General features: G+C 30.9%; 1 protein-coding gene across 1 annotated transcript; it reads left to right on the top strand.

Moving 5' to 3' along the window:
• Window positions 1-2,344: 2,344 nt before the first annotated feature.
• Window positions 2,345-11,990, top strand: LOC101502212 (uncharacterized). Its single transcript, XM_004493850.4, has 6 exons — window positions 2,345-3,049; window positions 3,787-4,196; window positions 4,341-5,162; window positions 9,262-9,619; window positions 9,973-10,382; window positions 10,989-11,990. The coding sequence occupies exons 1-6, from the start codon at window positions 2,527-2,529 to the stop codon at window positions 11,847-11,849; spliced, it is 3,384 nt and encodes a 1,127-aa protein (XP_004493907.2). The 5' UTR covers window positions 2,345-2,526; the 3' UTR covers window positions 11,850-11,990.
• The last annotated feature ends 3,633 nt before the right edge of the window (window positions 11,991-15,623 follow it).

Genomic DNA, 15,623 nt, shown 5'->3' on the forward strand with positions numbered 1-15,623 from the left:
TTTTGTTTTGTTTTTTGCATCTTTTTTAAATATATTTTATTTCGCTTTCTATTTTATTTTCCTGTTTGTAAAAAGTAAACTCACGTGTTAAGCTTTTATTTTTTAAAGAATCGTTTAATCCTAAAGTTGTTTTCTTTGCAATACAAAAATAATAATAAAAAAATATAACCAATTGATGTTTATAGACCGAGAAAATAAATTGCACCATATTGTAATATAGTATTATGATAATATTCATAATACGTTTTTATAACTAAAAAAAAATCATAACAACAGATAAATGTTTTCACCTTTAGGATTAGAATTAATGGTCTCGGCCGCCGGATGAAATTCATCATCGCTCGCCGCGCCATATTACTCACTCTCAATCGTGGGTGGCCTTTGTGTCGCGACATATCCGACAACGTACGAACAAATAATTTAACAGATTATTTCACCGTCGTGTCCATCTGTCTCGTTCACATACTGCCATATTACGTTATTTTTTTTAAAGAAAAATTAATTTTTTTTTTCTTTACTTTAAAACAGATATAGAAAATATAATCCATGAATAAATATTATTATTATTATTATCATCATTATTACTATTATTACATTTTTATTTTTATTTTTTGATACATATATAAATAAAAATAATAATAAAATCGGTCAACACATAAATATTTTCTACCTAAAAACTACGTGTGTTTTGATTTCCCTATTGCACCTGGGCATACGTACCCTTGTCAAACCAAATTAATAAAACAAATATTTTTTTCTTCTTTCATTAATGTAAGTAATTTAATTTTTTATTTTTTTTTGGGTAAAAATAAATAAATAAATAAATAGTTTGTATATAATTAATTATAGGGTAACCGCTTTAACGGACGTCGTAGGGTGTTAATAATTCCTACTCGTAATCGTAATCGACTCCTGAATCCAAATTTTTGGTTCAAAAATATTATTTTAGGTTTTATCCAATTTTTTCTTTAACAAAAAATAAAATTGGTGGCGACTCCTTTTTCGCGGACAAACCGGACGCGACACTATTGAATTGAAATGTCATGTTTATAAAATTTGATATGCAAATAATATATTTAAAATTAGCTTGTTTTATAAAATTTATGGGACATTAATTTTGAAATGTACCAATAATATGTCAAATAATTTAAAATTAAATATAAAATTTATAGATATGATATATATAATAATAGATTTCAACTCATTGGTAAATAAAGTGTATCATAATATTTAATATTACCTATATAATAAAATATAAATAAAATTAGATATATATTTAAATTATAATAAATTATAAACAAAAGTTTATTATTTTCATCTATTCAACGATAATATACCAAAATTGTCATTTATGTAATATTTACTTTTTCAAATAAAGTGATCACTTTGTATGCAATTAAATAAGACACGAGTCTTTAAATCTTAGTTTAAGAGGCAACTATTAATGTTTTTAAGTTGTATATCTTATAATAAATTCAAACTTAAAACTTTGTAATTGTATACGTGAGTTTATGATAATATCATTGAAAAAAATAAGATGAATTCAAACTTAAAACTTTGTAATTGTATACGTGAGTTTATGATAATATCATTAAAAAAAATAAGATGACAAATGATTAACGTAATGAATTTGAACTTTCAATAAAATATATAGACCTTAAAAAATTATTGGCTTAAAAGAAATATCTAACATTCCATCTTCTTATTTCTTATTTTATGTAGCCATTTACTCTTCTTTATGGGTTGGAGATGGGTGGTTAAAAACCATTTATAATTTGAAATCATTTGTTTCTGTCTTTTTTTTCTTTTTCTTTTTTGCTTATATATATATATATATATATATATATATATATATATTTCTTTTTATTTTATTTGTGATTGTGTAGTCTTAGTGTGATGTTGTTTTATTTATCGTTTTAGTATGATGTTTTGATTTTTCATCTTGATGTGATATTTATTTCATTGACAAATCAACTTCGATAAAGTATAAACACAATCAATAACTTTAACATCATCAACATTACAATTTGGAAGACAGGTGTATTGGAGACAATTTAATTTTATCATTGTAGATTTTGTCATATTTATAGATATTTTTCTGTTTAATATTATGAATTTAAATATTATAAATTTATTCACAATTTCATGTATTTTCAACTATCTTAAATTGTGTAGATTTCAATGAACATAATTTTTACCAATTTAAAAGAAAGAATATTGTTTTAAAGAAAAAAAGGTAAAATTTCAATTATGTTACTACGTATGCAAATAAATAATAATATTTGTGTAATATTTATATATTTTGTTAGCGAGGGAGTTTATAAGAAAATAGTGACTATATGAGGAACGAGACGAGCCAAGAAAAAGCAACGATATATTTGTGAAGGAGTTTCCGCTAATGATGCAGATCAAAAGCAGAGGCAACGGTGTTGTTGCGTTGTCGAGGATTCTGGAATGGGCCACCCAATCCCAATCCAAATCCAAATCCAAATCCCACCGTAGTTCTCCTTGCCACGCCGGCCAATCATGGATTATTTCGGTCACGTGCACGGTATCAGCCCTCTTTCTGAACCCACCACACCAACCACCCCAAGACCCACCTTATTCCTCTCCACTTCCGGCAAAGCTCTTCTCGTCTCCAACTCCAACAAATCCCTCGTCATTTCCAATTCTGGCAAACGTCTCGACACAATCAATAGCAAGAAGAAGTATGTCAAACAAGTCACCGGTCGTCATAATGATACGGAACTTCATCTCGCCGCGCAACGTGGCGATGCCGCCGCCGTTAGACAAATTCTCGCTGAGATTGATGATCAGATGATGGGAACGCTTAGTGGTGCTGAGTTTGATGCGGAGGTTGCTGATATTAGGTCTGCTATTGTGAATGAGGTTAATGAGTTGGGTGAAACTGCTTTGTTCACCGCTGCTGAGAAAGGTCGTTTTGATGTTGTTAAGGAACTTCTTCCTTTTACCACTAAGGAGGCTCTTTCTTTGAAGAATCGCTCTGGTTTTGATCCCTTGCATATTGCAGCAAACCAAGGTCACCGAGGTATAAATTATCAGATTCATTTGAGATATGTTATAGATTAATGTTATAGTTTCAAACATAGTTTTACACATTGTAATAATTGTTTAGTCAAATATAATCACTTGAGACTCGTTTAGACAATTCTACCACTGGTCTTCATTATAAGCAAGATTAACTAACTTCACATTTATTAAGAAATCTAGTTAAGTGTAATCGATTAGCTTGATCACATAAAAAATGAGTACATTCTCAAAAATATCCTTCATGGGAACTTGTTCTATGAAAATAAAAGTAATTGGAAACTATAACTTACATTAAATGAGAGGTGTTTTAGGAATGACATGATTAGTTAAATTTGCTTATACTCCCTCTAAAATGAAATATAAGCAAAATTAGTAGTTGAAAGGTTGACGTATCTGTTTAAAAATTTACTCTAGATACAATAACTTTTCAACTACTATTTTTGTTTATATTTCATTCCTGAGGGAATATTTAAGACCACCAAATATGAATATTGTTTACTTTTATTCGAGAATGGAGGGAGTATTAATTTAGGGGTGAAATTAGAGAAATGACTTTATTTTATAATATTTTTTTAATGCTAAAACAACACATATTCTGAAATGGAGACAGTATTTAAGTAGCATCCATACGTAAAATGTAAACATTAAATTCACTATATACTTTTCTTAATATATTTAAAAATGTCTAAAGGGTTTTATAAAAAGGGATGAAGGTTTATTGTTGTGTTGTGGCAGCTATTGTGCAGTTGCTACTAGACCATGATCCAGAGCTAATCAAAACATTTGCACAGTCAAATGCAACTCCTCTTGTATCTGCAGCTACAAGAGGACATGCAGATGTTGTTGAACTGTTACTATCATGTGATCCTAGTCAGTTGGAGATAGCTAGATCCAATGGAAAGAATGCACTCCATTTATCTGCACGCCAAGGATATGTTGATGTTGTCAAGATATTGCTAGCGAAGGACCCGCAGCTTGCTCGAAGGACTGATAAGAAAGGACAAACTCCCCTGCATATGGCTGTCAAAGGTGTTAGCTGTGAAGTTGTGAAGTTGCTTCTTCGTGCTGATGCTGCGAGTGTCATGCTTCCTGACAGGTTTGGAAACACCGCATTGCATGTAGCGACCAGGAAGAAGAGGGCAGAGGTAATATCATACCTGCTCAACTTGAAACTATGATTTGTATGATACATAGCAGTATAATTGTAAAACCATGAGGAGTTCACTAGTTATAAATACAATAATGTCTTTACTTTGAGGAATATAATATATCATGTCTGATTTATGCAGATAGTGAATGAGTTACTGCTTCTTCCTGACACCAATGTAAATGCCCTCACAAGAGAACACAAAACAGCTCTTGACCTTGCAGAAGCACTTCCAATATCTGAAGAAATTTTGGAGATCAAGGATTCCCTGATTCGTTATGGTGCAGTTAAAGCCAATGATCTCAACCAGCCAAGGGACGAGCTAAGGAAAACCATGACACAGATTAAGAAAGATGTTTCTTTTCAGCTTGAACAGACTCGGAAAACAAACAAGAATGTGAGTGGGATTGCCAAGGAGCTACGCAAGTTGCACAGAGCAGGAATCAACAATGCTACCAACTCAGTAACTGTGGTTTCTGTGCTATTCGCAACGGTTGCATTTGCAGCCCTTTTCACGGTCCCTGGTGGAGATGATTCTAATGGGATGGCTGTGATGGTGCACACTGTATCTTTCAAGACCTTCTTTCTCTCTAATGCTATTGCACTTTTCACTTCATTGGCTGTGGTGGTGGTTCAAATAACAGTTGTTAGAGGGGAGATAAAGTCTGAGAGGAAGGTTGTCGAGGTGATCAATAAGATGATGTGGTTAGCCTCTGTCTGCACCTCAGTTTCATTCATTGCGGCATCTTATATAGTAGTTGGTCGGCGCAGCAAGTGGGCTGCAATCCTTGTTACTGTTGTAGGGGGGGTTATAATGGGGGGTGTTCTTGGTACCATGACATATTACGTGGTCAAAACCAAACGTCATCGGAGAGTGAGGAAGAAAGAGAAGATCTCAAGGATTGGAACCCACTCATGGCGTCATACCGATTCCGAATCAGAAGTAAATCCAATCTATGCTATTTAATGTTCACCTTGCACTTACAATGTAAGTTTGATGCTTCTGCTCAATGCTGTTTTATTTCACAAACAATTGAAAAGGATTCCTCTAAGATTTCATTTTGTTGACAGAGAAAAAAAGACGGCTTTTATGGAAGTAAATGGCTTCTTGGTTGTGTTTAAAAGTGAAAGAAATAAGGAAGCCAAATTGGTCATTTAGACTTTCTTAAAAGGTTGGTTACAGTTTCCCATTAGACATTAGTTTTCATATTTATCATTTATGCTGTGAACATAATATTTTGCGCTTGTTTTGCTAGGTGTAGACAAAGGCGGCTGAAAGCACAGTAAGGGGACAAAAAATAGCTCGTGTTGGTAGAGATTAAATCAGCAGCGAGGTCCTAATTCCTGATCTCTTAGCTACTCTCTTCTAGTTTAGGCGAGGAACTCGCCTTTCGCGCCTTCTAAAACTTACACTATATCATTTGTAATTTTTGATTGCTGTTAAATAGTCCAAAAGGACAACCATCTAACAGCCTAATTATTAACTATGATGCTAAAGAGAATAAAATAATCAAATTGCTAATTAAAAAAATAGTTATGGGGTAGCTTAGAGTTTTGTAGGATGGCCAAGTTTGAGAAAGTCAGCGGCAAGGTCCAAAATCACTTCCAAAGAATAAAGGGATAGGGGTTGATTCAAATGAGAAAGAATGAAAAAGAACCATTTAAATATAATGAAAAAAAAGATAAAAATGATGATGGTTGAATCTTATAATAATTACAAAAAAACCTCTTGGACTGATATATAGTTTTCTTATAAACTGGGGGCTTCGAGTTGCTTACTTGACCTAACTATCATTGTATTAAGTATCTTGCATCTTAATTTGACAAAAAAATTGACAAACCTTCAATACATGCATGCAAGACGGCCAAACAGGGAGACTAAAATTTATAAAATACAAATTCATAGAAGAGGAGGAAAAGAAAACTAATCAACTTGATCGCAATGGAAAATCCAAAAACATAAATAAATCACAATAGAAAATTGGAGGTTATAGATTCAGATCGCAATATGCAAACATCTCTGAAGGTTCTAAAACCCAACAATCTTGCTAGCGATGTATCACTTAGAAAAGGAAAAAAAACTTGTTTTGCGTTCTTTGTGAAAGAGGACACACTTATTCAATTAGGGCTCGATTAATCTACAAAATATGATAGAGACAAAATATAATATAAGACGGAATAAATAATATCATATTCAGTCTTTGATACATATGTAATAACTAATATGATAACATTTTCTTTTGTCATCTATTTAGTATACATTTCATCAATATAATATATATTATATTTATTTATAAAATTACAATTGTGAATAAGATATTAGTTTTTTATTTATAAATAATTTATTATATTTTAAATATTATAATTAACAAAAAAATATTAAAAATTTAAATGAGTAATGAAATAATATTATATTTAAAACTATCTATTTGACATTACTAATAAAAAATAATTAGACGAGGCAGTTGACGCATATATTATTTGTTATTACAAATCAAAAGTAATTACAAAACCTATCACATGCAATGACCAACCAGGGAATCACACATGTAATGACATCGTTTGAGTGATATGATTAAGAGTTTGAAGCTTGCTACAAAGAACCATTGTCATGACTTTTGGATCATTCTGAAGTTGAATGTTGCAAAGAGCAAGACAAGAGCATTCTGAAGTTGTATGAAATTCTCATGAATGCTTCCATATTTGTGATGAATGAGATAAAATTCAAAGATTATATATTTTGTTGTAATATCATTGGGAATAAAGTTAGGACTTGTGTAATTATGAAATTATGTGTTACGAAAATAATTTGTTATGGAAAATTAGTTGTTAAAACCTAGTTGATTTATTTTTAAAAAATTATAAAACTAGTAGTTAAAATATAGCCGTTAGAACTGGCCATTTTAAAAATATATTTACTATTTTTTTATATTTAATATTTTTATTAGTATTAAATGGAATAATTGAATTGATATTTTAATTCAAAATAAGTTGAAGTGCAAATATTAAATAAAGTATTAAAGTGAGGCTTGTGGAAGTCAATACTCATTTTAGGGAACAAGCATTGGAGTCAAGTTATTTACCAAACAAAAAAGGCATTGGAATTAAATTAGTATGTTGCTAAAAAAAGATGTAACATTTAAAAATGCTCCAACAGACGCTCAATTAGAAATGCTCTAAATATTAGTGGAGGGAAAGTGTGAACGCATTTATATATGGTATTTTTGTTTTGGCAAAAGTGATTGAGATTGATAGTGAGTAAGAAGCAACGAGGAAGGAAGTGGTAGTGGTAGTTGCGTGACGGTCTCAATCTCAAACACCCAACACTTACCACAAACACTGTCTATTAATTTTTGATTTGGCTGCCACTATCTATTGACACTTTAGATAGTAAGAGTAAATCAATAATTTTTTTTTTATAAATCAATAATTCAAACGTATGTTTTTGGACATAATCAGTTTGCGTAATTTGACAAAATGAGTTTTATTTTTATTAAAATCAATTTTAATAACATAATCTTAACTAAATATTGTAAAAAACAAAAATAAGATGATTCAAATCTGATGTAAATGAAAGCAATGAACATGATTGAAGATCTTGAAAATAGAGAAAGAAGGATAAGGGGGTGTGAGAGAAAAATAATAACTATGAATGTGAGGTAGAAGATGAAGATAGAAAGAAAAATTAAAGTTGAAAAAAAAAATAAAAAGAGAGTTATGATTTAAAAAATATAATAAATAAATAATGATATTTTGAATATTTAATTTTCAAACTTTTTTGAAGAGTGTGGTCAATAAAAAGAGAGGTATGGATAGCAAAATTGTATTTTAAAAATATAAATTAGTTTCCATCCTAGTATTATACTCCCAGTGTTGAAGTAAGAGTGTAGGACGACATTAAAAGCCTATGTCCGACCAATATCCTACCCTGAACCTTTGTTTTCTTTGTCAAAAGAATATACTTTGGATGTAAATTTTTATAACAGATATTTATCTTTTTCTGTTTGGAAAGTAATACTAATACGGTTAGGAAGTGTTGAAACGATGACTAAAAATATAATCATTTGATGAAGACCAAAAATTCATATATTTTTATGGGGGTGCTGCTGGCCACTTAGCTGTTTATTATATTTATATTGGATTATATGACCATGAGGCCATCTGGATCGTAGGTATTATCTTGTTTCTTCTAATATTGATTTATTTTTTTAATTTGTAAATTGTAACTCTAGGGCGGCTGTATGGGAAAACATATAATATCTAATAACTTCCGTGTACTTAGCATTCTTGCATAAAGTCATTTTGGTTTGGTCAAATTCCGATTTCTTTTATGTTTTATTGTTACTATTTTTAACAGAAAACCATTTTTAGTGATAATAAGTACATAATTTAATACAGATCTTACTGTTTTTTTTTTCTTCCGGTAAACAAATAGTAAGTGTAGATAGCTCTTTCAATAAAATATAAACGTGGATACTATTAAATTTGTGAATTTTCATCCGTTAAATTAAGAATGTGCATGAAAATATATATGTAGCAAAAAAAATGGACGGAACTTAGAAAGAAAGAAGCCAATAAACGGAAACGCCATCGTGGTCCTAATCAGTGGAAAATCAAAATACACGCCAAAACAAAAATGGGACCTGTTTTTTCATCAAAAAATAAATAAATAAATAAATAAAAATGGGACCTGTTTAATATAAAGTTTAAAAATTTACACGACGAACCAATAACCCAACCTAAATACAGTATGGTTCTTACCTCTAATTCATTTATTTCATTCTTCAGTTGCTCCTCCAACTTCCCTCATTCTTATTCTAAATATCTTTTCTATACTATTCACTTTTTCACTTTCTAGATCTTAGGAAGAGGTTACTTCTTTGTAAATTGGTTACTTGGTGTTTTCTTTTCATTTTCATAAACAATCAACAAACTCAGTTCCCCAAGTAATTTTGTTGTCAATTTTGGGTTCCCAGTTTTAGGGTTTTTCCCTATATTATGTTGTTCAATAAATTGATACTGTGGGAGACATTCAATAATAGTAATTTGATTACATGTCTTGAGAAAATGTGAACTTGATAAGTTGGGACTACATCAAAGTAGAAAAGGTAGGTTTTTTCTTAGAGAAGATGAAGAAACAATTGACAGGTTTAAGGGGTGATTCTACCCTGCACTCTGCAATTCGAGCTGGAAATTTGGAATTGGTGTTGGAAATGATCTCTGAGAATCAAGGTGATGAATTAAAGGAGTTGCTTTCGAAGAAAAATAATTCTGGTGAAACTGCCTTATATATTGCTGCTGAAAATGGTCATCTTGATATGGTGAAGGAATTGATCAAATACCATGATATTGGGTTGGTTAGCTTGAAAGCTAGAAATGGATTTGATGCATTTCATGTTGCTGCTAAAAATGGAAACTTGGGTAAGTCTGTTAATTAAATTTCTACAATTTTAAATTTATTGCAATTAAGAAGGGTGTTTGATAAACCCATTTGACTGTACTTTTAAGCTGATTAAACAAAATTTGGATGAATGGTTATATCAACTCTTTGCTTAACATGTCAAGAAATTTGGTTATGTTTTGAATTAATACCCAACTATCACCATAAATTATATGTCTATGATTTGAGATATTGTTTCCTAATTTGCCAAATCTTTATTGGTTTCTCATTGCTCCTACTTATTTAATTGATCACACAACTATAAACTTGTGAGTTATGACCGATTTAAACTTTTTAATCTGTCTGAGTCCTTTTCTCTTTTTCTGGTTTGTAGAGATTTTGAAGGTCTTAACGGAAGCCTTTCCTGAAATTTCAATGACCGTTGATCTGACGAACACTACTGCACTGCACACTGCTGTAGTGCAAGGACATATTGAAGTAGTAAACTTTCTGTTAGAGAAAAGTAGCAGCGTGGTTACTATTGCAAAAAGCAATGGGAAAACTGCATTTCATTCGGCTGCAAGAAATGGCCATGTGGAGGTCATCAAAGCCCTGCTAAGCAGTGAACCTGAAATTGCAATGCGAATTGATAAGAAGGGGCAAACAGCACTCCATATGGCAGTTAAAGGACAAAATCTGGAGGTAGTGGATGAGCTTTTGAAACTGAACCCATCTTTTGCCAATATGGTGGATACCAAGGGAAACACTGCACTGCATATAACAACTCGGAAGGGTCGTCTACAGGTTTTAAAAAAATGTCTTTTTTCTCTTTATTATGAAGTACTGAACTTGTGTTCTTTCCTCCTAAACATTGGACTATAGAGTTCTTCATCTTCCAAGACCTTGAATAACATAAACTCAATATCCTTATTAGATAAGAAAATACTATTTATCTTTGATACTTCAGAAAATGTCGGCTTTTATATTATATATTAACAATCATATTTTTATTAGAACCTTTTATTAATTCAAAAAGTGAAAGAACATTTAGAAGAAATTTTTGCCTGTGTGTTGTGCCTGATTGATATAAGAGATATGAAATTTCAATTAAGTTTTTCAGCACTTGTGTTGGCTGTAGTGTACACTCTATGTATGTCACTGGAGTTGTAAATGTGAGTAATGAATTCAGTTACTGTCCTCTGGTAAATGGACAGTGTAAATGTAATATTTGACAGAAAATGCGGCATTTTTTGTTTTTACATAAGTTTTACATTCCTTGCAAATTTTAATATCCTCAATAGTTTGTAGTAGTCCAACTTCTGGTTGAGAAGCCTGAGCATTTTTTAGGTCCTGGCATCTTGCAATGGTAGTTTGCAAACTTATCTTATGATTCTTATGCTAATCTCACAGATTGTTCAGAAGCTACTAGATTGCAAAGAAACAGACACTGATGTTATTAATAAATCTGGAGAAACAGCTTTGGATATTGCGGAGAGAAATGGTCGCTTGGACATTGCCAAATTTTTGCAGGATCGCGGAGCTCAAAATGCTAGGTCCATCAAGTCACCTTCTACAAACAGAGCCCTTGAACTCAAACAAACTGTGAGCGACATAAAAAGCGGGGTTCATAACCAGCTGGAACACACATTTAAAACACAGAGACGCATGAAAGGCATAGCAAAGCGAATCAACAAGATGCAGGCCGAGGGCCTTAACAATGCAATCAACTCCAACACCGTAGTTGCCGTTCTCATTGCAACTGTTGCTTTCGCTGCCATATTTACTGTCCCAGGCCAGTATCCTCAGAACACAAAGAACCTTGCTCCTGGAATGTCTCCAGGGGAAGCCAACATTGCTCCGAATATTGACTTCCTGTTATTCGTAATCTTCGATTCTACTGCCCTCTTCATATCATTGGCCGTAGTGATTGTGCAAACGTCCGTGGTTGTTATTGAGAGGGAAGCAAAGAAACAAATGACGGCGATTATAAACAAGTTAATGTGGGTGGCATGTGTGTTAATTTCTGTTGCATTTCTTGCAATGTCATACATAGTTGTTGGAGATCAGAAAGAATTGGCTATAGCAGCAACAGCTCTAGGAACTGTGATTATGGCTGCTACTCTTGGAACACTTTGTTATTGGGTGATTGCTCACCGCCTCGAGACCTCCAGATTACGAAGTCTCAGAACAATGACAAGCAGTAGGCAGTCATTGACTATGTCAGGGATGTCAGCTTCTGAGAATGAGTATAAAACAGTGTACGCGATATAAAATTGATTTTATCTTTTTGTTGAATTATGCTAACATAGATGCAGGCGATTGCTGCCTTGTATCATGCCTTTGGAAAACACAGGCAAAGAATGTAATCATAGTCACTCAAGATGATAAGTAAATATGTCATTTTGCATTGAAGTATTGGATCATATGCTTATAATATTTTCATAATATTAACTTCATTGGAACCGACTGGTTCTCTCTGTCATATTCAACACATTTTTCTTAATTATTCTCCTCCTTTACCAATTGAATTACATTTCATCATGGTTGAAGGAGACAAATGTAAATCATTTTGTAAGTATTCAGAGAATTCGAATGTTATCTCTATCTTAACCGAGGCATCATCCCCTCACCCCAAATTTAATATAGTAAAAAAAAAATTACATTTTATCGCCTTATCCTTTCATGAGTATAATGGAACTTAGTATCTTAGAGTTTACATCACTCACACGCATTGTCTATCAATCACTTGCGCTAGACCTCATTGTTATATTTCATTTAATTTTCTTATTAAAGACATATAAATAAATATTTTTTAAATGAAAGTATTTATTATTATTATTATCTTAAGAGAAATTATTACCTTCTCTTGATTTATTTATTTCTTGACATATATTTGTATATTGAAATAATTTATTATTTTTCTTAATTGGAGGTTTGAATATTAGATCTTGTAATTTAGAGGGGGATATAAGGTTAGTGTGATGGTTGGGGTAGGGGAGATCTAAAATTTGTTTGGTAGTTGAGCCGTTGGAGGTGAGAGTGTTAAAGAACGAAGTGATAAAGAAATAAGTGATTTGAACCGCAGATTCTAACAATACAAACATTGATTGTTCAGAAATACAAACGTTGCGTGTTTAAAAAAACAGATTATGTAATTTAGATACATTTCAACGACGTTTTACAAAAGAACGAGAATACAACAAGGAAGCAACTAGAAAAAATGGAAACCATGTGATAGTGAATGTGCGAAGTAAGTCAATAAAACAATAACTTTTATCCGGTTAATAAGGTGTACAGATCATCATAACAACGTATTGAGTCAAAATATAACGTTAAATGTAAGTTATCTGATCTGTGATCAAACGTATTAAGAAATGTGGTAAATTACGAGCAAATACTATTGCAATTAGCCAAAAGCTCTACTTCATATGTATCGAAATTCATCATTTAGGAAAAACAATTTTAATAGCACTCCATAATCTTAAACAATTTTTTAGTCTATTTCGCATAGATTATACTTGAGGAAAAAATAAGAAAATATTATTATTATTATAACATTTATTTTGATATATTTTTTATATTATTTTAATATATTTTTGAACTTTTCTATTAATTCCAGCATTAAAATATTCATTCTTCTTGAACAAACTCTCCCGTTTCTTAATTTCCACTGACTCTGCAACTTTCATCATGCATGTGAATCTTTGTTTGAACCATTCTTCATCTGAGACTGTTTACAATAAGCAATAGCTTCCACAACTGAACCTTCCATCTCAGAATTCATGCTGACATTATTATTACCATCTAAGTTGATGGAAAAAGTTGAAGATGAAGATCTTCTGTTTTGGTTAACATCATGAAAATTCTCAAATGATTTTCTCTTAGAATTCTCAAAATGATTGCTTTTTCTCGGTTTGTTGAATTGTGCTGCATTGTTTGCACTTGAAGCAACAACACTGAACTTATCAGCTGAGCATGCAGTTTTTGTAAACAAAGATTTTATGTAAGCTTTATAAGAATTAAGCTTCAGAACCAACCAGAAATTCTTAGCATGTTTCAGCTTTTTTGGAAAATCACGTCCTGACCTGCATGACTGTGATCTTACAAAGCCAAAAGGAGCATTGGAATTGTAAGGGAGCTTAGGAAGAGGCATTAACATGTCTTTGTTTTGTTGTTGTTGGGGTTGGTTGGCATAAGGACTCATTACCATGTCAATGTAGTCTTCATCCACACGAATCAATGGTACTCTCTTTGTGGCCATTTCATGTGAGACTCTATTTGGGTTTGTGTGTTTCAGAAAATGGATATCACTAAGGGAAATTGAGCATAATGTGTTCTACTAAAGGGTAAGAGCCAATAGGCAAGGTATACTTTGTGAGGAATGATGTGACCAAAGTGTCCTATATAAATAGAAAAATAATTTGTGGTCACTCTACACCGCCACGTTCGATAATAGAGAGTGATGTGATAGATGTAATATATTAATAATGTGATCGAATACATCGATAGACAAAAAATAAGATGTTGAATGACGATAAAAAAAATTGTTGATGTTTATATATCATTATTGATACATATATAAGAAATCTTTTTTAATTTATCTATAAAATTGAGAGAAAAAAAAGTATAAGTTTTTTTATAAGAAAAAAAAAAACTATACTCATTTACAATGTGAAAGGAGTATATTTTAAGTCACTCGTAGAAATAGATATTGTACATCAATCACTTACGCTAGGCCTCAGTAATATATTTAATTTTTGTAACAAAAGATGTGTAAATAAATATTTTCAAAATGGATGTATTATTATTACTTCATTTGTTCCTAACTATAATTACCCTTTCAAGAAAAAAAAATCGACTCTAATTATAAGTCATATTTCAATTTACTAGATGCATTTAATATTATATTTTTTGTAAACATACTCCTGATTTATGAGTTTAATTGTCATGCAATATCAATATAATTTTTTTTATATTGTCGGCACATCACAATCATTTATAGACATTACTTTAGTAATCTAACGATTATTATTGACTGATAGTATAAAAAAACTTTTTACACTTATAGCGTACATATTAATTAAATCCTTAATTTATATTGAAAGATGAAAAATTAAAATTGAATATATTTATATATAAATGACATTTTAGGAACATCTACTTCTATTTTCTTTTAATATATGAGAAAAAACCAATAAAAATGACAAATGAGTATTATTTTAGGAGAAACTATTACCTTCTTGATTTATTTATTTCTTGATATATTTGTGAATCAAAGTTATTTACGACTTTTCTTAATCAGAAATTTAAAAGTTACTAAACTAAAAGAATTTAATTTGTATGTCATCACAGTGTAAATAATTTTACACAAACGTCTAATTAGATCTTGTATTTTAGAGAGTAAATATAAGATTGGTTTGATTGTTAGGGTGAAAGTATTAAGAAATGGAGTGAAAAGAAAGTTAAAGATTCAATTGTCACTCTAAGCAGCATACTAACAATACAAATATTGGCCGATAAAAAAAAAAAAAAAAGAAAGAAACATGTAATGTAAATACATTTCAATGACATTAAACAAAAGCATGATAACATAACAAGGAAACGACCGTACAAACAACGAAAATCATGTGATAGTGAATGTGTGAAGCAAGCCAATAAAACAGTGAATTTTATCCGAATAATATAGATAACAGTTTATAATCATCATAATTAATTCCGTCAAAAGAACCTAACATATCTAAAAAAATTGAGAATTATTTTGAATCATATTAATATAAATTAATTATTGAAATTGGATTTAAGTAAAACAGAGTTGATGATTCATACATGCAACAAAGATTGATGTTAATAAATCAAATCTCAATCATCCATATAATTATTGATGTTAATAAATCAAATCTCAATTATCCATATAATAATTGATGTGTTTGTGTGCGGTGTTTTTCAAAAGTTGTCTAAATGTTTGTGTGAGTGATAAGGAGGTCGAGATTCAATCTCCACCACTATTACCACTATTAGAATACTAACAATACAAGAATTGATTAT

The sequence above is a fragment of the Cicer arietinum genome, chromosome 3 (assembly GCF_000331145.2).
Source record: "Cicer arietinum cultivar CDC Frontier isolate Library 1 chromosome 3, Cicar.CDCFrontier_v2.0, whole genome shotgun sequence".
NCBI classification, from domain to species: Eukaryota; Viridiplantae; Streptophyta; class Magnoliopsida; order Fabales; family Fabaceae; genus Cicer; species Cicer arietinum.